Here is a 25363-nt window from a genome sequence, read left to right as displayed (position 1 = left end):
ATCCACTGTTGCCGTATTCAGGTGGCCGCGCGAAATATCGTTAATCTGTTCGAATAACTAGTGCCACTTCAAAGTTGTTGAACTGTTCTAATCAACCACGGCGTAACAAGTCAAAATTATGCACTGCTAAAAGGGACGAAAATAAGTTTTTTACTTAAATATTTTTGAGGAGGTCTTAAACTGGAGAACACAACTGCGTAAGCCCGAAATACTTTCGTTTCTTCGCTAGCACCTCCTGTGCACCCAACCTCCTTTAATTCAAACACACGCCCCCCTTCCCAGCGTCACACTATAACCGGATCACGCATGTAGCTTCAAACGTGGTACTCCAACAGCGAGCCAAGGACCAACCCTGTCCCCGCCACTTTTCATCCGGCAATTATGCAACGACCCTCGCAAGTTAACTTCGAACCGTTCAGTCGGAGAGAATTGTGGGAGGACGACACTGGCTTCGCACGCACAACACGCGATCGTTCGATCATATCTCAGCTTCGAGAAAGCCCTCAAGCGTTCCGATCGACGAACCGGCGCCGGATTAAAGCCGGGGAAAACAGGATTAGGATTAAAGACCAAACGAGGAGGAAGGAGAAGCAAGAGCAGCAAAGATGAAAAGGAGAGCACATAGAACCCCGTCCCGTGGCGCTCCTTCCTATCTTGTTTCTCTCTGCAACGTGACGTCGAGAACAGCTCAGAGATAGAAAAGAGCCACCACACGGCTTCTCGTCGACGTCGTCGACGCCGCTTCCGGGAAGCGGGGAAGCCGGCGTCTTGTCCGCCCCAGCTACCCCCGACCGTGACAATTCCATTGCTCGCACACCAGCCGCCTGACGAGACACTGTGGCGGGAAAAGATGAGAAAAAGATGGAAGCAGCAGCGGCGGCTGAAGCATGCGCGGCGCATACCGCTTCCTTTTAACTCTCACCGCGCTTGTAACGACGACGAAAGCGCAGGTGGAGGCAACAGCATACGGCGCTCGAACGAAAGGAGAAGGCATTGCCTTTGTGGTGCGAAGATGATCGTTTCGTAAGCACACTCCGTGCGTCAGCGGCGGCTGCAGATGCGAGACGAAGATCACCTCTGGGGGTGAAAGGGAGAGAACTTCGCTGAAGTGAACTGGCGGCTCTGACTTCGTCTCCAGCCATTCTGAAAACATCTGCGGCTTATAACGGCGACTTAGTTCTCCGCTGGCTCAAGCGACCGCGGGCGAAAAATCTTACACTGAGGCGTTGATTTGTTTTGCGACTCAGTTCTAATGTTCATGTACGGGTAAACCGAGGCGTTGATTTGTTTTGCGACTCAGTTCTAGCGTTGATTTGTTTTGCGACTCAGTTCTAATGTTCATGCACGGGTAAACCAAGGCGTTGATTTGTTTTGCGACTCGGTTCTAATGTTCATGTACGGGTAAACCAAAGCGTTGATTTGTTTTGCGCCTCAGTCCTAGTGTTCATGAACGGGCACACCAAGGCGTTTATTTGTTTTGCGACTCAGTCCTAATGTTCATGTACGGGTAACTGACTCTTGCTCCTATCTACTACGACGAAGCACCGCAGAGGCGAGTAGTACCGTATTTACTCGCATAATGATCGCACTAGCGTAATGATCGCACCCCCTGAAGTTTGTCGTCTGAGTTCGATTTTTTTTTTATTTCCCGCCGAATGAACGCACCCTGAACTAGCCGCAGCATTATGTCGTATGCGTGCCAAGTCTAGCTGATGATGGTCGTTCGTACCTCTGTTTCCTTCCCTTTCAGAGGACGTGGCTGCTTTATTGCGGCGGACTCGCCAATATTAGCGATATCGGCAAGCATACGTTCAATATTGATGAGGAAGAAACTCTCACTAAATGTACATACTGTACTCACAGGACAAAGAAAAAAAAAAAACACGCTCATGTTGCTGCGTCGGCAGCCATGTTTGTTTTGATGTCCCCGAGCTGTCACAGTGGCAGCCACTTATTGGTCGAACTGCTGTCACCTCGCAGCAAACTCGTTCCGGCGCGTTCCGTAATCGATGCAAACACTGCATATTGCGTCACTTCGCAAAGCAGCTAGCGGTGGTGTGCGGAGTTCTTATTACGTTATTGATTATTTTTATTATGTTCATTTAACCTATCGCAAAAATTTGGCCCACAACTTGCTTGCGTTTTCTGTGCTCAAAAATTTTTAGCGAAAAATTTACCCCACGTAATGAACGCACCTCCAAATTTGCATCAATTTTTTAAAAAAAAAGAGTGCGATCATTACGCAAGTAAATGCGATAGTTTGTGTAGGGAGAGAACGATCGACTATAGTTGTCCGGTGTTGTAGACCACTGCCAACACCCAGAATCTTCAAAAAAGAAAAAAGAAATATAATGCAATAAAAATTACCCAACAGAATACAAACACCGGTCCGCGGCCGTAATGGGAACTGTTCTACATGCTTAAATAGCTACAGTTCAAACTACTTAGTGAAATCAGATTTTACGAATGTCCCGAGTTAACGAACCAATTTGGATTCGCTTTAACAAAACGCTTTGCTCGGCGGGTAGGCTCGCGGCTGAAACGAAACGAGAGCGCAGAATGAGAGGGGCGAGATATAAAAATAAGTAAACGGCACAGGCGCTCACTACCAACGAGCTTATCAAAACGAAATAGCAGGACGTTCTTTTTTTATGATTAAACTATTCAGTAGTGAGCGCTTCTTCAGTCTACTACTTTTCCTGTCTCGTTTCTCGTCGTACTGAGCTTTTGTTTCGTTTCCAAATCCGATTTTCTCTCCGAAATTTCTCGGCTCTCGACTGCTCTCGATTTTGCAGACTTTCCGATATGACGAGCAACTCTCGTAGCCGGAATTCAAAAGTTCATCCGTAGGAAAACAAACTTAAAGGGACCCTGCAACACTTTCGACAAACGCTTTCACTCTTTCCTTCACGCCTGGAAGCACTGCGAAAGCTACAGTTATCGCGAGCACGGAGCGGCACTGCGTGATTTGCTCGTCGCACCAGATACGCCTTCCGTTTCTGCTTTGTTTTTGTGGCTGTATTTTTAAAGTTGCTATCGAAAAGCGTTCACTGCTTCAACTGAAGGAAAACCGGCCAACAGCCGCTACATGGCCTCAGTGACGTAATTCGAGCCGTCGAAGAACTTCAAGACCGGAAAAGAGAGAAAAATCTTTTGAGCAAGTTTACAACTGATCTGATGACCATTGAGCAGTAATTCTTGCCTGAGGTACTTTGCGACCCCCTAATCTAAGTATTCGGTGTGTTGAGTGACTACGTTCTGCAGGCATTTAACATTTTCAAAAAAGTTGAAAATGTTGCAGGGTCCCTTTCTGTTAACAGCATGTACCGCTTTTCTGAAGCGCACTTGTCTGTTTTTTTTTTTTTTTTTTTCACCAGCTTTAAGCTTTGTAGGACCAGTGCTCTGAATCTCGTCGCTTTCATCTGACGTCACACAGAGCATGAGCAGTGGAGGAGAAGCACTGCAGACGATTTCACGAGACCTTGCTGCAGAAGATACCGGGCCTTCAAATGTATTTTTAGTTCTCCAAAGAGCGTTAAAAGGTCAAGTACTGCTGTTATATGTGCTTTATATCGGTGTTGACGCGTACAAGGAGTGATACATGAATACCACCAAGATGCAAGTAACGCGAGCCGATTTTAAATGTGATCACGCGTCGGATCTCACATTCTCCTACCTATGCCCTCTTTGCTTACCAACATGCCATTTGCTTATAATCACGTGCTAGAAGACGCGGCAAAGTACCAGCTGTTGTGAACGCGCTCGCTTCCAGTATCAATCATAGCGCCCTAACAAAATCCCGTCATTGTTCGCCAGGGGCGGACACACGCGAGCGCCACGGGCTAACAGCCTCACACCACACGGCTGAACGCTTGGAGAGTAATTCAAGGTGTAAAGGCAACATTTAAATACAACCACCTCAAACCAATTTCTCGACGCAATAAAGTGTGTATGTCGGTCTGTCTCCATCTCCATCTCTCTCTAAGTAGGTACAGTAATTGAGAAATGAAACGCGATAAGAAAATATGAATCAGAACAAGCAAATACCACAATTTCTTTCCGCACAAGACAAATTGACGCCTGACTTAAATGCAGTAACAAAGGTGGAAAATCTGGCGTTCCAAATATACCAATTATTACTAGAGCTTCACGACCAGCATTTTTCAATCTTGCGCGTTCTGGTTCATAGGTTCGGGTTCCCGTTTCATTTGTCCATGACAGTCCGTACGAACAAACATGTATGCATGCGCGTGTGTGTATGTATGTATATATGTATGTACGTATGTATGTATACAAGTATGTAGTATGTATGTATGTATGCACGTATGCACGTATGTATGTATGTATGTATGCATGTATGTATGTATGTATGTATGTATGTATGTATGTATGTATGTATGTATGTATGTATGTATGTATGTATGTATGTATGTATGTATGCACGCATGTATGGATGTATGTGTGTATGCAGGTGTGTATGAATCTGCATGAATGTATGTGTGTGCGTATGCAGGTATGTATGTATGCATGTACGTATGTATGTATGTGTGTATGCATGTATGTATGCATGTATGTATGCATGCATTGATTGATTGTAGGGTTTAACGCGCCGACGCAACGCAGGCGATGAGGCGCGCCGTAGTGGAGGGCTCCGGATTAATTTTGACCACCTGGGGATCTTTATCGTGCGCCGAAATCTCGCACACACGGGCGTTTTTGCTTTTCGCCTCCATCAGAAAAGCGGCCGCCGCGGCCGGGAATCGAACCCGCGACCTCGTGCTCAGCAGCGCAACGCCTTAGCCACTGAGCCACCGCGGCGGGTATGTATGTATGCATGCCTGTGTGTATGTATGTATGTATGTAACACAGAAATAAGGGTTGGCAGTCGAGAAAACCTCGGAAAGCAAAGGGGAGGATGTGGTAGATCATTGAAACAGATTAAGAATTTGGAAAGAAAGAAAGAAAGTGAAGAAAAAATGCCCGCCAGGTGGGATCCGAACCCACGACCTCCAGAATACCGGTCTGGTGCGATAACCACTACGCTACCGGCGGGGCGATTTTCCCATTCACTTTCTGGGGTATTTATGTTAGGTATGTTTGTTTCCTGTGCTTGGGGGTGGTAGCCAGCGCCATTCGGACTAAACGGGGTGAAGGGGACCTTCTTTTTAACCCCCGGGTCGTGACTCGAGTGTCTACGACATGTCCAGAGTGGTCGACCAGCTTTGAACCCTCTTAAGCTCCCTTTGGCAACAAGACTGCCAGAACAGAGGCCCTCGCTATGCATGTAGCGAATCAGAATAGGAAATGAGGGGCTCGTTGAAAATAACACAGAAATAAGGGTTGGCAGTCGAGAAAACCTCGGAAAGCAAAGGGGAGGATGTGGTAGATCATTGAAACAGATTAAGAATTTGGAAAGAAAGAAAGAAAGTGAAGAAAAAATGCCCGCCAGGTGGGATCCGAACCCACGACCTCCAGAATACCGGTCTGGTGCGATAACCACTACGCTACCGGCGGGGCGATTTTCCCATTCACTTTCTGGGGTATTTATGTTAGGTATGTTTGTTTCCTGTGCTTGGGGGTGGTAGCCAGCGCCATTCGGACTAAACGGGGTGAAGGGGACCTTCTTTTTAACCCCCGGGTCGTGACTCGAGTGTCTACGACATGTCCAGAGTGGTCGACCAGCTTTGAACCTTTTTGAACCTTTTTGAACCAGCTTTGAACCCCTTTGCTTTCCGAGGTTTTCTCGACTGCCAACCCTTATTTCTGTGTTATTTTCAACGAGCCCCTCATTTCCTATTCTGATTCGCTACATGCATAGCGAGGGCCTCTGTTCTGGCAGTCTTGTTGCCAAAGGGAGCTTAAGAGGGTTCAAAGCTGGTCGACCACTCTGGACATGTCGTAGACACTCGAGTCACGACCCGGGGGTTAAAAAGAAGGTCCCCTTCACCCCGTTTAGTCCGAATGGCGCTGGCTACCACCCCCAAGCACAGGAAACAAACATACCTAACATAAATACCCCAGAAAGTGAATGGGAAAATCGCCCCGCCGGTAGCGTAGTGGTTATCGCACCAGACCGGTATTCTGGAGGTCGTGGGTTCGGATCCCACCTGGCGGGCATTTTTTCTTCACTTTCTTTCTTTCTTTCCAAATTCTTAATCTGTTTCAATGATCTACCACATCCTCCCCTTTGCTTTCCGAGGTTTTCTCGACTGCCAACCCTTATTTCTGTGTTATTTTCAACGAGCCCCTCATTTCCTATTCTGATTCGCTGTATGTATGTATGTATGTATGTATGTATGTATGTATGTATGTATGTATGTATGTATGTATGTATGTATGTATGTATGTATGTATGCATGTACGTATGTATGTATGTATGTGTGTGCATGCATGCATTCATGTATGTATGTATGCATGTGTGCACGTACGTATGTGCGTATGTATGCATGTGTGCATGCACGTACGTATGTATGTACATATGTGTACGTACGTACGAACAAACGTACGTACATACGTGTGTATGTATGCATGTACGTATGTGTATATACGTACGAACAAACGTACGTACGCACGTGTGTATGTATGTATGTGTATACACGTACGAACAAACGTACGTACGTGTGTATGTATGTACGTATGGGTATATACGTACGAACAAACATACGTACGTACGTACGTACGTGTACATGTATGTGTGCACGTCATAGAACGATGGAACTACGAACACAGTGGGCAGAAAAGAGAAAACATAGTCACGCTCACTATGGCCTGAACCGCTCACACAGTATCCAGGATACAAAGACGCCAAAAATACGATAGCTCCTTCCGCTCTTTCCGAGGTTTGATGCACTAGGACGCCAGACACCTATCGTGCACTTGATTTCGAGCTCCGAGGACCAAACGTAGATTGTGTAAAAGCTATGGATACCAACGAACGAACGTTCGTTGGTATCCATTCGTTGGTATCCAACGTTCGTTGGTATCCAACGAACGAACGTTCGTTGGTTGCAACGTTGCAGGTCCTGTTTCTGCAACACTCGGGTCAGCCATACACCGAGATTAAAAAAAGCTGGGTGGATCAGAAAATCTGCCTCTACAGTACTCCAAACGATCTCCAAACGCCAGGCACTTTAAAAGGCTCAGAAGGTAATGCCAACCCATATAATCGGTGAGGCAAACCCAGCGCAGAAGACACGCACCACTGTATTGACCAATGCAAACAATGTCAGGCATTGTGTTACCCCGTACTCAAAATTACGTCAGAACTGCTAGCACTGTGCGTAAGCTGCGCTAGATACCGTTGCTGCGTCAGAATGAGAATGCGATGACTTAGGGGACGTTTTTTTTTTATCTTATTCCTCCAATTTTTACACTTTCTCCCTCAAGTAACGTGCACTTCCCCAGAAGTCCGACATGATCACGTGACACTGACATCTCGCTGTTCTTTTTTTTTAACCGCCTCATACGCATATGTGGTTACCGCATCGTGACGCAAATACAATGACGCAGTATACCGTGCATCGTTGTGCTTGCGTCACATTGATAGCTATGCACGTTCGTTGTATACCCAACGTGCTCGAATTTTTGCTTTCGTACGAAATGGCTTTCTTTACGACGCTATTTCGCGGGACTCAAGCGACAGTTTTGACAATGCGAGCGGGCAAGGCAGTCCACAATCTAGCCTGTAGCCGCGAAAACGGAAAAGAAAAAAAAATGCATCCGCGTGACAGGTGTGCCGACGACGTGAGCTCCATCCTCTATAAGTTTCTTAAATGCTTGTACAACTTACACAACCTTTATAAGTCGGTTCAGAAGCTCTATAGCCGTTGCTTCTTTCTGGGACAAATCACCACATAAAAGTATTCGCTCGTGTGAGTTGAAAAAGAAAAAAAAAGAAAAAAAGAGCTAAAAATGAAATATGCAAATACGCGTTCTGTATACTTCTTTTCTTTTTTGTTTCACCTGCGCTATGGCCAACAAAATTGCAAAAATTTTCATGATTGTAGTAGAAGTGAAATATTTTTTCCCTGGCTTGTGCTATGTATGTAAACTGTGCCCACAAGCATTTTTCCCCGGTAAGGGACACCATTCATATATGCGCGTCGGACACCTCGATTTTAAGCTCCTTATTCGCGGATGTTTTTGTTGCAATTCCCATGCGCTCTGTTATACCAGCAGTTCCTGCGTAAATGAAGACGTTTTTCAGCTGAACAGAGAAGACGCCTTTCAAGATCGGCAGCGCGCGCTCATCTCTAACCTTCAAAGAGTTACGGTAGCGTGGAGGATTTTCTTTCTCTTGCGTTATTACGTGCATGTGCGTGACACTTCTTTCACATCTCGGTTGTGAATTCTAAGAGCTGGTATACAGTTGTTTGCATTGTAACATTTTCCAGTTGCATAAATATAACTGCAGCTTTGATTATTGAATCAATAAATTATATATTAAAGAAGAGGGTGTGGGCTCCAGTCTGAAATGGATTGATTGATTGATTGATTGATTGTAGGGTTTAACGCGCCGACGCAACGCAGGCGATGAGGCGCGCCGTAGTGGAGGGCTCCGGATTAATTTTGACCACCTGGGGATCTTTAACGTGCGCCGAAATCTCGTACGCACGGGCGTTTTTGCTTTTCACCTCCATCAGAAAAGCGGCCGCCGCGGCCGGGAATCGAACCCGCGACCTCGTGCTCAGCAGCGCAACGCCTTAGCCACTGAGTCACCGCGGCGGGTCAGTCTGAAATGGAGCGAGCCGTTCTGAGGTAAAGGCAAAAGTAAAAGAATACCGTAAATCGGTATTACTAATCCGCCAGGGATGTAAAATAAACGTTCCGTTGTTACGATTAGCCCGAAATAAAAACAACGCCTCTCAAATTCCGAAACGTCGATATATATCTTACTCGTGGTGTCGTCGTCTTGATGGTAGTAGAGGTAACGGTAGACAGAATCCATGGTTTTCTTCCTTCGGACACCAACACTGCTCCGTTTTCCACGTCACTTTCCCGTACGCGTTGTTCTCAAAACGCACCGCAAAACACACGAGCGCGCACGTTGTACACGAGAAACTCCAGTACACAAGCACACTGTGCAGAGCCCACGGTTTAAAAGCCAGGGGCTGAAAGAGTCTACCGTCGCTAACGCCGCAAACACTGCTTTGCGCTCGAGATTGAAGCACGACGAGACGTGGACGCAGCTTTCACGGCTGTAGCAACGGAGACGAGTTGTCCGTGGTTGATTGACATCTTCACACGCCGGCAAAGAAACACCACCACAATTTCATGACAAAAAAAAAAGAGATAGATAAACTTATGACTAAAGCGGTATCGTCACTATCGGAACAGTGACGACGTTAGGCATGAGTAAGAGAAGGAGACGTCACCAAAAATACAGGGGGTTGGCTGATAAGCGCAGTTTCAACGCCCAACCCAATCACCAAGTCACCAATCACCCTACAAATATGCAGGTCCTCTTTTAAGTGGACCGCACCGGCAGGTCGTTATCCCTGACCTCTCACGTTCAGACGTTGTTAACAAACACACAAAGGACGTCAATCAGGAGGACGCGCGGCGACGTATCGGAGAGCGAACGGGCGAGGAGCCGAAACGTCGTCACGCTAAGTGCCGCAGCCGACGGACATCCGACCACATTTCAAGCCAGCACGCATTGTCACATCCCGGTCCCACCGAGGTCGCCAGATGCGGAGGACAGCCGACGACTGTGCAGGCGGAAGTAAACAGTTCCTCCTTCCTCCGGAAGAGACGGTTGTGTCACTTTCGTCGCCTCCTTTCTTCCGCCTGCGTAGTGTCAACACAAAGCCCGGGCCAAATATCCTCTCCGTCACTGATTACGGGTGCACGGTGCCGGCGAACCGATTACGATCTAACGGCAACGCTCATCAATAACAAAAAGCAGAAACCGCACGCTCGTGAACGTGACCTGGGTACCGCTCGCACCTTCTTCCACCTACATCTCCGGCGTCGTGCGAGGACTGTGCGGCAACGTTGTTCAGGGCTTAGGAGAGCACATTCCGGGAGCGCCAACTCCAACACGATTTCTCAAGAGGGCGACGATGCGTTGCACATTCCACTCAGTCACATCTTCGCCTCGCAATTTTCTTCCAGGACTACGGGTTAGAATCGCAGGTCTTCAGGTAAGAGCAGTTGGACCGTCAACGGCACGCAAAGACACCCGTTACCGCCGATAGCTTGAAGAGCGAACAAGATGCGACGGGGTGTTCCACATAAACGGGGGTTGGGACAGGGTGTGTTCCACATAAACAGGGGTTGGGACTTGGCTGTCACTAAGCGGACAGAAACGCCGTCGGAATGACACCCGAGTCGAAAAGAAGCAGACGCGGCAGTCACCGCTCCGGCGAAGAAGACACAGCACTCGGTCGGGAAGCGAGCACTGCAGAAGAAACCGGCGCGCACCGAGCACGAGGATTCCACAGGTGCCGCCCGAGTTCCTTCCAGACAGCTGGCGTGCGGCGACGGCAACGCCGGCGTCGTGCAGCGCGGTGGAACAGGACGCGACTGCGGTGCGACGACGGCCTGCCGACACTCCTCGCACGCCGGCAGAGAGAGAGAGGAGGCCCGTGAGCGCGAGAGAGTAAACGAGGAAGAAGGGCCGAGCAAGCAGCACAAATCGTGTGTACGCCGCCGCCCGGTGGAGCGAGGGGGGAGTGACGGTAAAGAGAACGGCGGGGCTTCGCGCTGACCATCAAGGTGGCTGTCTCTTGGACGAGCCCGGGGATGATCTCGCGGCCCGTCGCGAGAGGCAAACAGATGCGGCAATGGAAAGCGAGGTGGGATTCTCGATGAAGAAGAAGCGGTGAGGTGAAAAGAAGGGAGCAGGAAACCGGTTGGATGCGCGCGTGGACCCGCGCACCTTTCCCGCGCTCCGGAGGAGCAAACACCTCACGGAGGTGAAGAACGCGAAGGCACCGTGGCCCACCGATTCACGTGGTCGGGCAGGAGCTATTTGCTAATGCTACGCCCGATGTATACACAACAACTACCGGGATGATCTCCATAGTGATTGCGTGTTTCGCGTAGAGAGGTAAAGAGGGGAAGGGATGTGGGGTGGTTCCGCCTCCGACTACATCCGCCCGAATTCCAATTCAAATCGCGGAAGATGGGATATCAGATCGCACGGACGAAATATGTTGCTTGAGTTGATGTCAAACGCCGACGGGTGCCTAGAGATCTGAGATTCAAGGCTCAGAGCTCAGAACTTACGGAGGTGAGAGACGATAGGAATTTAATGTAATTGAAAGGTACATGGACAATTGCTAATACAAATTTAGCTCCCATCACGTTTATTGACTCATTCGCTAAAACGTTCACTAACTAGCTCAACGTTCGTTTATGCACTTGGCTCAAACACTCGCTGGTTCACTCACTCACTCACTCACTCACTCACTCACTCACTCACTCACTTCTTCAAACCCTCACTCTATCAGTCAATGGGCATAATTCACCGCCGTGCTAGCATAATCATCATCATCACCAGCCTATCTACGCCCACTGCAGGGCAAAGGCCTCTCCCATGGATCTCCAATTATCCCGGTCCTGCGCTAACTGCGGCCAATTTATCCCCGCAAACTTCTTGATCTCACCTGCCCATCTAACTTTCTGCCGTCCCATGCCACGCTTGCCATCTCTAGGGATCCACTCTGTTACCCTTAATGATCAACAGTCATCTTGCCTTCACATTACATTTAAAGCAAATGTAATTTAAAGCAAATTTGTTTTTTAGCCGTTACTTGCTTTAAATTACACTTCTTTATGCTAGCATGCCCTGGACGTCGGCAGGGTATACTAGCATAAATGAGTGTAACTTAAAGCGAATAACGACGAACAAACAAATTAAAAAAAAAATGTGATACAGAGAGGTGCGAAACCATTGTGCGGCATACAGAGTGACCAGCGAAGAAAAGCTCGAAAGAAAAACATACATATTGATACCTTCCCGCTCAAACGGCAATTTAATGCCAGCGCCCATCATGAGCCGAGTTCACGCGCTACCGCTGCGATGCCAGCGAGCACGTTTCGAAACAACCGCCTCGACCGGTACAGCTGCCGTCTTCCGCAAAGCCCACGGCACGCAACAAAGCCGGCGCACAAGTGCGCGCTCCGAAGCGCGTGGCGCATCCGGACGAGGTGGCCGAGAGGTTAAGGCGATGGACTGCTAATCCATTGGGCTCTGCCCGCGTGGGTTCGAATCCCATCCTCGTCGTCATTTTTTTTTTTTTTTTTACTCTCGGCGCAGTGAAACGATTGCCAAACCTACACCAACATCCAGTGCCAACACGTACTCAGTTTTCGTCACAGCGTGCAAGCCAACTCCACCGCTTACACATCGGTTTCAAAACTAATAGTGCAGAATTTACACGACCCGAACACGCTTATAAGGCTTATTAATTTCGAAACGTCCCGTCTTGGCTTCATTCAACCCCTCACTGCTTTTTTTTTTTTTTTTTCGGAAAGAGAATACGCGCTTTAAACCATTCAAAGTTGCAGGTATGCCTCACCAACCGTTTACCCCGTGCGTGTTCGCATTTCTATGAATAGTTTATTAATTTAGTGTGGGATATAAGGAAGTTTTTTTCCCGATAATGCACAAACTTCCTTAGCTTCTCATCCAGGTAAAAATTTTTTTGTGACTGGTCTGCGCTACCGATGGTGTCATTGGCGCACTCAACAGGGTGATTTAACTGTCCCACACAGTTCCGCGTCCCACATATTTAATATGTTCCGCGTAGTCCACATATTTCAGATAGCCCACATATTCCCACCGTCCACCATGTTTCAGTCGCCCAAGTTTCAGATAGCCCACATGTTCCACATAGTCCACATGTTCCACATAGTCCACATGCCAGATAGCCTATACGTTCCCCATAGCCCGCGTGTTACACTAAACCCGCATGTTACAAGAAAGCCGAAAAAAACATTCCATTTTTATCAATGTTACATTTTGAAAAGACAAATACAGTCCGCTCAGTCACTCAGCGCTTTTGTCTTGCTCTCACTGTGACCCTATTTCAAGCGCTCTTTGACCCGCCAGCCCTCTCAATGGCACCTGACTAGCCCAACCGGACCAACTAGCGGAATCACCAACTGGCCTTGGAACACGACCAAAATCGGTTTATTATCAACTGACTTTTTTTTCGACCCAGTAATAACGCTTTACCGATCGCACAATCAGACTCCTTTAAATTATAGCTTTGTAAAGGTTTTTGTCACTACAAAACCTCTGATCACGGTGGCCAACGGGCACTGAAATATGTCCACACACGCAGATTTCTTCAATTTAATCGCAGCTTGATAACCCCAGGAAACGCTTTAATTTGTTAAGGTTTCGAAACAACAGAACCTACTGGCGTGATGTACACCAAACGAAACACTTAGCCGTATAGGAAAAAAAAAAAAAAAGAAAAGCGGCAGTTTACCTGATTACTGTAGCAGACGTAAAATTTCAGACGTATTGTTCAGCTTTTGAATGGTTTTGCTATTCCTTGGTGAGAAACGACCCTGTTTCGAAACATGTAACGAAGCTGCATCCAGCATGGACGCTCTTATCACAAATAAATTACAAGCATAGCTTTATTTCTGCAGCTAGCTATTCACATTTTTCGCGCCCTTACAAAAGCAAAACCACACAAAATGTGCCACGTACACGCTGAGTGCCCGCAGAAAAAGACCAGCAGCGAAACGAAGCTGCTTCTTTAAAGGACCCCGTTAATAAAATACGGACCACGGTGGTGCTGCTACTCAACGAGCAGAAAAAAAAAAAAAAAAAGAACAGCGATGAGACGAGGCTGCTGCCTTAAGGAACCCCGTTTAGTAACATACGGACCACGGTGGGGCTGCTATTCAACAAGACGCTAATACTAGTAGAAGCATTGAGAAAGTGCTTGCTGGTCAAAGAAGTTGGGCGCGCTTCTGCGTGTGCCTCTGCTTCTCGGGTCATCAGCGACATCTGGGTCGTCCTCATCAGACCAGCCCTCCCTAAGATCAGGTGTTGTCCCTCTAGAGGCGAAGAATCCCACTCTTTACTATAGCACACAGGCGCGTCAGACTATAGTGACCTGTGCACTAATCCGCCCCTATCGATCATGAGAGAGCTGGATCGCCCTTGGTATACGCTCCTCACTAGCGTGGTTGGTGATACGTTTTCATCTTTTTTAACACTGGTAACGTCACGGCATGTTCTAGACGGTTTTGCGCATGCGCAGTTAGATTATCCTGTCGACTGCACCTGTTAAATCGGCGCTAGCCCGGCCGATTGATAAAGTGACAGCTCCTAGGTCTACAAGGAGAGCGTTTACTGTGTATCAAACCCGCGGCACCATCCCCGATGGTTGCCTTGAAATCGACCGTTTAACACTTCCTATAAACACTTACACTCTTGCCTTCGCGTCTTGAAACGCCGCGAGAGCTATAATTATCGTCAGCACGGAGCGGCACTGCGTGCTTTGCTCGTCGCAGCAGATCCGTCTTCGGTTCCTGCTTTGCTTTTGTGGCTTTTTTTTTAAATGGCTATCGAATGCGTCCATTGCTGAAACTGATAGGAAGCCGGCCAATAGCCGCTACACATCCCTGTAATGACGTAACACCAGCGGTCGAAAAACGCCGAAACGGGGAAAGAGAGAGAAATCTTTTGAGCTAGTTTCAAAGTTATCTGATCGGACATAGAGCAGTAATTTCTGGCTGAGGTACTTTGCGACCCCCTCACCTAAGTACTGGGTGTGTTGGTTGACTGCGCTCTGCAAGCACTGAACATTTGGAAAAAAGTGTTGCAGGGTCTCTTTAAAGGGCACTGACCTTGCAGTGAAGCCATTTGGCGACCGTAAAGTTATCTACATGTAAATTGAGCGAAGGACCTTGGCAGGAGGAGAGAACACGGGCTGGGCACACCAAAAGACTATAACGATGCGCCACAAGAGGAGGAGGTATACGAGGGGGCACACAAAGCCGTCAGAGATACGCAATACTTCGTTCCCGTCGCCAAAAAGGGCTTGGGGAAAACCATGACGCCAGCAATTTCCGGCTCACGTGTATGCAGACATGTTTCGTCTCTGCTCTTCATAAGATAGCGCAAACAGCGGCCAGAATGCTTGCACCACCATGCCCATACAAGACACGCTCTTTCACCATTACGACAAAAACTGTGGCGACGATAAAGTGAATCCTCAATATAGCAAAGCCCTTTGGACAAAAACTTAACTCGTTATAAGCGGCATTTCACTAAATGTAGGTTTATTGCTCTCCATGTAATGTAGAGGGTAGGGGGTATTGAAAACTTCGAATAGAGCGAAAATTAAGTAACGCGATTGTGTTGTAACGAGGAACTTGCTGTATGCGGTCACGCGGACAGGAAACTGTTTCGCGGCTCCCGACGTGGTGACGGTGGTGGTGACGAGAACCCTACCACTACAATCTTGGTCACAACATCGCAGTCCTTAACCGCGCCTAATCCGAATCCTAGCTCCACTGATTTCCCAATCTTGTTATCTGGCGCACGCTCATTTCTCTGCACTGCTCATGCCATAGTGAGTTGTACTCGATATGAAATCAGGTCCAAGCGTCTGTTGATTTGATTGATTTGATTGTGCGGTTGAACGCGCCGACGCCGCGCAGGCGATGAGGCGCGACGTAGTGGAGGGCTCCAGATTAATTTTGACCACCTGGGGATCTTTAACGTGCGCCGAAATCTCTCCCACACGGGTGTTTTTTCCAAGCGTCTGTGAGCCGTACCTCAGCGAGCGTGACATCATGGAGAGGCTGGGAAGTGTTCCAATTCCTAGCTGTTTGGACTCGCGAACAAACTCAGAACGTTGTCTGTGATTGAGCAAACAGATACGTTTTTTTTTATATATTGGAACAACACTGGCTTTAGCCGTTACGACAAAAACTACGGCGGACAGCGACGCTCCTTTCCCACTTGGCTTGGCTAGTCACACGGCTTCTTTTTTGTCTCGAAGTCAAAATTAACAAAAAAGGGTAACTTTTTTTAAAGGTTCTAAACAATCGCTGACAAGTAAACGTTCTTGGAGCTTCAATTTATAATAACAAAACAAGTTCGATTAATATTTTACAGTAATATTGTTTTTTGTTTTTTTTTTGAGCCAGAGGCAACTTTTCAGCCTGTTAATGAGCCATGCCTACATGACGGAACGCTCGCTGAAGCCCAGCTCCCCTAGACGGTGGCGTCAGATTTCCCTCTAGTATATATTAGTATGAAACTCTATGGGTTACAACGATGCCTTCTGGGTAACAAACAGACTTCGCTGAAAGCGATACTTCGCTAAAACCAGGATGTGCTTTCTATGAAATTCGGCGGGGAGCATGAAAACGTGGATTAAACGAGATTTCAAACACAGCAGTTTCGTCTAAATAGGGTTTACTGGACCGTAAAAGTTTCATACTTGGAAGAAATGGGATCAGACATACGTTTGAAACGCCGCCCTCAACACGCCCACTAGAGCCACGCTGTTTTTTAAAGCTTTCTTAGCGGTACCGATGGCGTCCTGTCAAAAGACTAATGCATTTCTCCATAGACCGGTTGGTCGACCGAAAAGCTATCTGGATAAGATCTCTGGACACACGTTGCGTGCGTAAAACCGGGATTCCATTGAGCAAGAACGGTTACCTAAAAATCGCAAAAAAGGAACGGTTCTAGATAAGACAATGCGCGCATGGATCACGAAGAAGGGGTATAGTAGTATACCTTTATCTAAAAAAAACCACGCATCGGTATACGATTGATTTGATTGATTACGAGGTATACACAGGCGCCGACGGTATACACAAGCGACGAGGCGCCCAGTAGTAGAGGGCTCCGGATTAATTTCGACCACCTGGGGATCTTTATCGTGCGCCGAAATCTCGTACCCACGGGCGTTTTCACTTTTCGCCTCCGTCAGAAAAGCGGCCGCCGCGGCCGGGAACCCAACCCGCGACCTTAGGCTCAGCAGCCCAACGCCTTTGCCACTGAACTACCCCGACGGGTCACGTATCAAAATAACCATTTCAGTCACGAATTATTATATTCACTGCAGAAAAATTCCAAACTTGGAGGTTTAGCATTTTCAAGTGTCCAGACGTATAAAATAAAAGTTCAGTCTCTGTAGATTACTTATTACGCAAATGGCGTCGCGTCCTGATACGGAGACACCATTACTCAATCCTGCTTTTCCCTATAAAAAATAATGAATATCCTGAGGGAATTTACAAACAAGGATGTGAAATATTAAATTCTGCACATGAAATAGGTGTTTTTAGCCTGAGGTGTTTTTAGGCTTTATAAATGATTTACGCCGCAGTAAAAGAGAACTTAGGATGGCAACACACCGGAGCTCCCACAAGACATGGTGGCGTCCATTTTGAAACAATGTTAACGAGTGCGGTTGCGCCATTCCACATCACATGGTGCTACCTTTCCCTTCCGTAGGTTTTGAACATCAGCCGCACCGCTCTGCAGCATGAACTCTTTTCGTTTTCACGAGGAAAACGACGAAAAAAGTCGCGTCTCCATATGGAGACACGGTGACTGAAAGGGATACATTTAGATCGCTCGTGGACGCGTTTGCTTAGTGCGCAAAAAAAAAAAAAATCGTCGCACGTCCTTCGTTTGCGATTTGGGTCTTTGGAGATTTGACGATCCATTGGACGCCCTTTCAGCGAAGGTTGGACGCACTTTTAGCTTTAGCGCTTCTCTCAACGTTTTTTGTTTTTTTCGCAAGGAATGGTAAATCTTTTGCCTGGGCAAAGTGCTAGCTCCTCCCGTCGTGATCGTAACAGTTACGCTACGCCGCACCGACGTGGCACACACCCGTTTCGCACGATTAAATGGGAACCCGGAAAGAGCAACGTATCAGGCCACACCGGTACGCCAACAGTACTCACACGCAGAGTGAGCGGATAACATGTTAGTGAGCTGCTCATGCAAAATCGACAGGGAAAGAAATCGGCCGAGCGCTGCAGCCACGGGGGAAAAAAAAAAGGGAAACACCATAAGCCACAAGAAGTCAATAGAAAGTCACGCGAAGTATGACTGCAGCAGAGTTCCCAGGAAAACTGCGAGCGCCAAATCTCCATCCTAAGAGGAGACTTTTTTTCTTTTTCGAAATGAGCCATATCCACCTAACGCTATTTTGCGAAACAAGCGGAAGTTTGTTACCAGACCTAAACGCAATGCCGTCAAAGCTATCATACGATATATTTTACATCTGAGCTAGGGCAAGTTTATGGCCGAAATCGAGGGTTGGACGGAAACCCGTCTGGTCAGGAAAACACATGACAATAAAAACTGGCACCGACCAAGAATGTTTAAAATCTGAAAAAGACGTTTCGGCTCCCGTACCGGTGCCTTGTTCACAATCCAAGTCCAATCCTTGTCCAAGATTGTGAAGGCACCCGTACGGGAGCCGAAACGTCTTTTTTGGATTTTAAACATTCTTGGTCGGTGCCAGTTTTTATTCCCAAGTTTATGGCCACAAGTAATTAAAAATCATGCCATAAATACGAGCAATATTGCAGTGATAAGCTTGGATTTGGCTTGTATTGAACTGAAACACTCAAGTTGATGCGGCATTCTTATAAAAACCTTTATTTAAATTAACTTTCCAGCATGGGGTGATTGAGTTTTGGCTGAAAAGGCATTAAAAATATGAAACAGGGCTCCAAGAACAGTAGAACTATACATGGAGAGCAGGTGAGTCCTCTTTCCACCATTAGCAGCTCTTTTCGAATTCTTCCCTCGGATAGCCTTTCTTGGGCACCCACGAAACAGTTTCAACAGTCAAGCCAAAAGCAAACGCCCCTCGGGCAAGTGGATTTGGCTCATTTTATTTGATTTGATTTTTTATTTCTTGGCAAAAACCAAAGGGAGGCTGACACTAAAGGCGAACGTCGCCTGACAGAGGCCTCAGCCACCCGATTTACAGCGTACATAACAACACGTCTGTTGACAAATTTAAGCATGACAGCACTATCGTAATAGAGAAATAGCACAAAGCAAAGTCATTACTACATTTCTTATGTGTTATACAAAGTGATCCGTGAAACAGCCGGATCCGGCTCATTTTCGATACGAACTACGACCTGCGTACGCGTTTTCAGGGGGCGTCATCTCAATTTTCTAGCCACCCCTTTTTTGGGGGCGAAAGTTGCCGAGTTTTTCTTGTCACTGCAGTTTTATCCGAGTTAGTTTCGGTTTGTGGATCAGGCTCATTTCGAAAAAACAAAGCGCCTCACTTACTCATTGGGCTGTGCTAGCGCCGATTTAATTAGCGCACTCGGCAGGATCATCTCACCGCGCATGCGCAGGACAGCCCACGACCTGCCAAGATGTTATCAAAGCTTAAAGAATGAGAAAAAAAAAACATTTTCAGCTTTTCAGGAGCGATTTCATCATTGGGCTGTGCTAGTGCCGATTTATTTGGCGCAGTCGGCAGGATCACACAACTGCGCATGCTCTCCACAGTATACAGGACCTAGAAAGATGTTATCATTGCTTTAATAAATGAAAAAGTCTGCATGCCACTATGTGACACGATCGCTGCTTCGAACGTTTCCATATATCACCTTTCCCCGAATCTGTCGACAGCCCCGATACCAGTATATTCCGTTGCGCTGCGCGTCCCAGATACTTCAAGTAAAGCAACACAGACTGCGAAACCGTGTATCGAAACCCGTATTAAACGTATACATTTTAGCGAGCGCCGCCTACTGAAGCGAGAAATCCACGTATCGTTACTAAAGCTGCCGTCGCATCGATACACCGAACCGTTGCGACACGCAACTGAGGAAGTATATGGCGTATGCCGCTTCCTTATTAATGACCCTCACAATATAGCCAGTGCGGGAGGAAGGCGGGTGGTGAAAGCAGCGCTTATTCGTGCTAAATCATCCGCCGTCCAGCGCCGGTATCAAGCGGCGAAGGCTGCCGCACGGCGGCACGAGGAAGGGATTCGGACCACCATTCACAGAAGGGGGCAGCAAAGCGGCCTCGACCAAAAGTCGTGCAGATCGCAAACCGACGAATAAAAGCAAGAAAATAAGGGGGAGGGGGCGGTGAAAGCAGAGCGGCGCAGAGTCGCCGCAACAAAACACAAACAAATTAGAAGAATGGAAAGGAGAAGAGCGCGAGTCCAGCACCACACGATTCGTGCGGGGAAGAAGGCTGTCGTCCACATGCGGACAACGAACGGACCTCGAGGCGCGGCGCGGAGCCTTCCTCGCCGTTTTCCTCATTTTCAAACGCTCTCGGGGCAGCGGGTATTATACGGAGCGAAAGGCGCTTCGCAGTCCATTAGGAAAAAAAAGTAGTGGCGTGCCGCTATGCCCGTCAGCGTACCCTATCCCCTCTGCTTTTCATTTTCTCGCTGACGTCAGCCGGCGCGCTCTCGTCGACAGCCGCGCGCGCTTGGGGGATGCTGCGGCGGACAGAAGCAGGGGGCTGGCAGGCTTTTAACAAAGGGAAGCAACGGCTAAGTGACCACACAGCGAATTTAGAGCCCGCAGTGGCGTCGGACGGGGGCCTGCAGCGCTTTCGCAGCGCGCACGGTTGTAATTACCCCGGGTAGTGGGGCTCTAAAATTGTATTCTCCCGCGCACGCACGCCAGGTCGTGCGTCTTTCTGAGAGTTGTAAGCGACGGGGAAGGACTACGGAGCGGATTAGAAGTAAGTGAAGCCTAAGGAAGAGAGCCTTGTGATAACCAACGGGCGTATACTCTCTCTGAGTTCAAAGGAAAACATCGAGAAGGTTGCACAAAAGAAAGAAGGGATTCGCACTACCGAAACGCTGACGAACAATTTTCAAAGGACCGTTATCTTAAACAACCACTTCAGCAAACCCATCCGCAATTTATTCCTCTCTCCATCATGGACTGATTCAACTCGGCGGCGAGATCATCGCCAGCTCAAAGGAGCATAGGGATCGCTACCCCAGTGACGACAAGCACGATGAAGACGTGCGCGTGCAGAGGTTTGTCCTGACTAGCTGTTTGCTAAGGAACGCTGGTTCATGCGGGGAACTGATCAGTACGGGGAAAGTTATCAGCTGATGGCAAAAACAGACAAAAGAACCACGAGGCGATCGTAAAGCGGGCCTGATAAGGTGTCGGCAGTCCACGCCAGACGGTTTCGGGCCCTTCTCTCCCCCTCTTCCCCCACCCTAAAAATCTCATCGCATCGCGATCTTACAGCACAGCTAAAACCGAAGAAAAAAAAAAGCACTGACAGCGAGTCATGTCGCCGGTGTGCGTGTGTATGTGTGTGTGTTAAAATTTTCGGGTTTAAGCAGCCCAAAAAAGAAAAAAACCAACGTGTTTTATCGCCCCCAGTTCCGCCAGGCATGCAAAGCGGTACCAGCAAAAAGAAAAAAAAGTCAATGGGGTGGGGGGACAGCGACAAAAGAGAGAGAGAGAGAGAGAGAGAGAGAGAGAGAGAGAGAGAGAGAGAGAGAGAGAGAGAGAGAGAGAGAGAGAGAGAGAGAGAGAGAGAGAGAGAGAGAGAGAGAGAGAAGACGCCAGCGTATGCGCACTGACTGTGACGATCTGTAGCGACGAGCTCCGTGTTTTTTCCCCGTCCTGGCAAAAGAAGAAGTCCGCCGTCCCTGTCATGGCTATTTTTCCACGTCCAAGGTCTCTCCGTCCTCAGCTTATGTCCGTTTGTCGCCAGTGCTTACGTCTTTTTCCCATGGGGAAATTACGCGTTGGCTCTACATGGGCGAGGCCACGACGACCGATTCACACACTGGCGCCGACCGCGTAAATGTGCGGCCCAGCCCGCATAGCAATGAAGCCCCCAACAAAGCTGCGGACGCTCGTAGTACTCCTAAATGCTCGTAGGGTTTACGCTATACGTTATAAGGTATACGCACCATATACGGTATTTTCTAAACGCTAATCACCCCCTTTCGCCGACTTCAGCATAGATAACGCTCCTAAAACGTTGGCTGTGGCTCGAATGTAAGCAAGAAAAATATTCCAGAAACCCGAAAGTGGGAAATGTCCACGCCTTTACCGTGCTCTTACCCAAATTCACGCATCTCCACGAAGTGAATCATGACGAGTGGGCGAAGCACTGGTTCTTACCGTAAATCACCCGTGGCATTGCCCACTCGCGCATGTAAATGAGTGACAACGCGTGTGCACAGTACATACATTTCCAATCCAATCCAGTCCAAATCCAATCCGGTACAATGATCCTCGCGCATGCGCAACGCTGTGTACACGGACGCCAAGCCCCAGACAAAGCGAGGTCCTAAGGGGCTCCGCCCCTAAAATTCGGCTTCACAGCTTTACCCAGGTGCACTGATGAAAAGCTGATGATGATGAAAAGTAATATCTTCAGGAACAATATAACCATTGTGATATTCAAGTCCGATGGCTCTAAGGCGCTTCATTAAATACCTCCATAAGACCCCGCGTACCCCCACAAAACACTGTTCACCAAGCCGCTTTAAAGTGGGCCTCACTACTAGACACATACGCATTGCTGAAAAAACGTAACTTTCTGCGCTGTATAAGCGGTCTTGTATGAAAATATGAAGTCCGTAGGGCTATTTATTGACATAATTTCCTTATCAACGAGGCGGACCGTGCTAGAAGGCTACTGATTAATCTGGACCACTTGAGGCCCTCGCATCTAATTACAATATTATCTTAGGCGCCAAGCTACAGTTGGCCTAAGAGGGGAAGAACGAGGGGGGGGGGGGGCACCGTAATACGAATCAACCTAGATCCCATGGAGATGTTTAACATGCGCCGAAATCTCCCCACATTGGCGTTCTTCGCTTTTCACCTTCATCAGAAAGGCAGCCGCTGTGGCGGGGATCGAACACGCGCACACGCACTCAACAGCACAACTGCTTAGCCGCTGAGCTACCGTGCCGGGTCACCTACTTCAAGGATTACGGGTTCTGAAGAAAAAAGAAGAGCGGGGGGGAGGGGGGGAGGGGGAGCGGCAGTTAGAATCGCGAAAATGCGGTAATACCGCGATTCGGAACTGTGCCAAATCGTTCCCCCAAAGGCGGAACCCCAATTAGGACACGCGTCCGAATGGAGAACCTTGTTTTTGTCGTCCAAAGAGGGCCGCAAAGAAAATTGTCATTATCAGAGTTTCGTTTCTTTCTTTTTAACCAGCGCTATAATGGGCTTTGGCGTATACAGAACCCTATATTTTTGCTGTGTCCATTACTAAACGTGTACGAGGCCACGTGTGCAGTTAAAACTGCATTAGAAGCTGTAATCGCAAGTCATTTTCTCGATTTCCAGACACGCCCAACCAGGCCGCGTTTCAGCGTATTTTGAAAAAAGATAAAAAGAGAGAAAGATAACACTCTCAGAACGCAGAACGTGAGTTAAAGGAGTTTTCAAATGTCTTGGGGCAAATATGCAAGCAACTGGGGATGCCAAATTTAGAACATGGTAAACGCGTTAAAGCTGCAATGAGGTCGTCGGACTGACTTCGTTATAACCGGTACTTCCCTAAAACGGGGATGGTTGTTCCCTGCACTGCAGTTCTAACCATCAATGACTTCAAAAAAGCAATAGTTAGAATCAAGCGCGCTTCAACAGTTATAGAGTTTACTCTATGTATGTATGCACATATGCACGTATGTATGCACGAATGTATGTATGTATGTATGTATGTATGTATGTATGTATGTATGTATGTATGTATGTATGTATGTATGTATGTATGTATGTATGTATGTATGTATGTATGTGCATGTATGCATGCATGCATGCATGTATGTATGTATGTATGTATGTATGTATGTATGTATGTGCATGTTAGCATGTATGTATGCATGTATGCATGCGTGTATGCATGCGTGCATGCATGTATGCATGCATGTGCATGTATGTATGTATGCATGCATGCATGCATACACGCATGTATGTATGTGCATGTATGTATGCAGGTATGTATGTATGCATGTATGTATGCATGCATGTGCGTATGTATGTATGTATGTATGTATGTACGTATGCATGCATGTATGTATGTATGTACGTATGTATGTATGTATGTATGTATGTATGTATGTATGTATGTATGTATGTATGTATGTATGCATGTATGCATGTATGTATGTATGTATGTATGTATGTATGTATGTATGTATGTATGTATGTATGTATGTATGCATGCATGTATGTATGTATGTATGTATGTATGTATGTATGTATGTATGTATGCATGTATGTATGTACGAATGTATTTGCGCGCACGCGCTCATACGCAGACGACAGAGCGCGCGACGCTCACATACGCGCAGCAACCTACCGTCCCCATGCGGCCCAATAATTGCAGCCTCGTGCCCGGGAGGCGTAGCGCAGGTAGAGGAGAAAGCTGACTGACGTCCGCACATCGTACAGGCGTGTCTACAAACTCGCGTACAAGGGGAGCAGGAGCACATGTCTGTCTGCGCCTCGCGCGCCACCCAGCGGCGGTGGCGGCTAATAATAGCACTGCGTGGCATGGCCAGCCTCGGTGCGCTGCCGGCGAACACATTAGCGATAACAGCCGGTGATCGTCCAGTCTCAGCGAGACAAACCCCTTCGGGGCCGATCCACCTTGATATATATGGCCGCGGCGCTGAACCCGCAGGCAGTACAGCGCAGTGCAGAGCATCAACCTATACCGGGTACGGGATAGCACGGAGCGCTGTCCCAGACCCTAATAACAGAGCCTAACAAGAGCTGCTCCTACAAGAGCCGGCGATAATACTTATTACAATAGTCCTGAGCCTTCCGCGAAAAATTTGGCGAAACAAACAAAGGAACGGTGAAACCTGAGAGCAAGGACTTTTCAAGTGTTACCCACCCCGCGAAACAAGCATGCAGAGTTAATTAAATTCTCTCTTGAAGCTAGTAAACATGAGGTAGCGAATGACTTGCGTATACACGAGTACCAACAAAGAAGATCTGGCCACGAAAAAATGTTCCTGATCAGTAATGGTCCGGGTGTATGTCAAACTATATAACAAAAAAGAAAACCGTCAAAGGCGCTAAGCAAAACGACATGTTCAGTATACTAGCCAAGTCCAAGACATTAAGGGAAAAAAAGCGAAAAGAAAAGCAAAAGAAAATTCTTTTACGTAGGACTCAATCAGCGCTGCCAAACGTCTAAATAAGCAGCTGTAATCAAGAAAAGAACCATTATTTTTTAACATCCCGGCACAAAGGCCCTGGTGCTTTATTCTTTCTAATTATTATCGCACCACCAGCGCCACATCAATGAAAACAACAATATCGTTACCTCTACTTTCTCCTCGCGGGAAAGTGTTTCGGCTGTGACAGTTTCACAAAATGTACCACCACAATGCGTTACTTCGGAATAGTAATACGA

At 47.6% G+C, this 25363-nt stretch overlaps 1 protein-coding gene and 1 non-coding gene across 4 annotated transcripts in view; one reads left to right on the top strand and one right to left on the bottom strand.

The window, feature by feature from the left end:
* The window catches only part of LOC144138522 (uncharacterized), a 176400-nt gene that overhangs the window by 79845 nt on the left and 71192 nt on the right, over positions 1–25363 (bottom strand). Inside the window, exon 1 of one of the 3 annotated variants that reach the window (XM_077670853.1) lies at positions 8896–10505. The exons of the other annotated variants lie outside the window; for them this stretch is intronic. Within the exon in view, the coding sequence (XP_077526979.1) occupies positions 8896–8947 (52 nt within the window). The 5' untranslated portion in view covers positions 8948–10505. Of the gene's footprint in view, positions 1–8895; positions 10506–25363 lie in introns of those variants that run through there. 3 annotated transcript variants of the gene reach the window in all.
* Trnas-gcu (transfer RNA serine (anticodon GCU)) lies at positions 12151–12232 on the top strand. Its single transcript has one exon. It is a non-coding gene; the product is annotated as a tRNA-Ser (tRNA).

This window comes from Haemaphysalis longicornis, unplaced genomic scaffold, assembly GCF_048455015.1.
Source record: "Haemaphysalis longicornis isolate Haplotype H1 unplaced genomic scaffold, Haemaphysalis longicornis Haplotype H1 scaffold_5, whole genome shotgun sequence".
Lineage (NCBI taxonomy): Eukaryota > Metazoa > Arthropoda > Arachnida > Ixodida > Ixodidae > Haemaphysalis > Haemaphysalis longicornis.
This window is presented reverse-complemented; position numbering and strand designations above follow the sequence as displayed.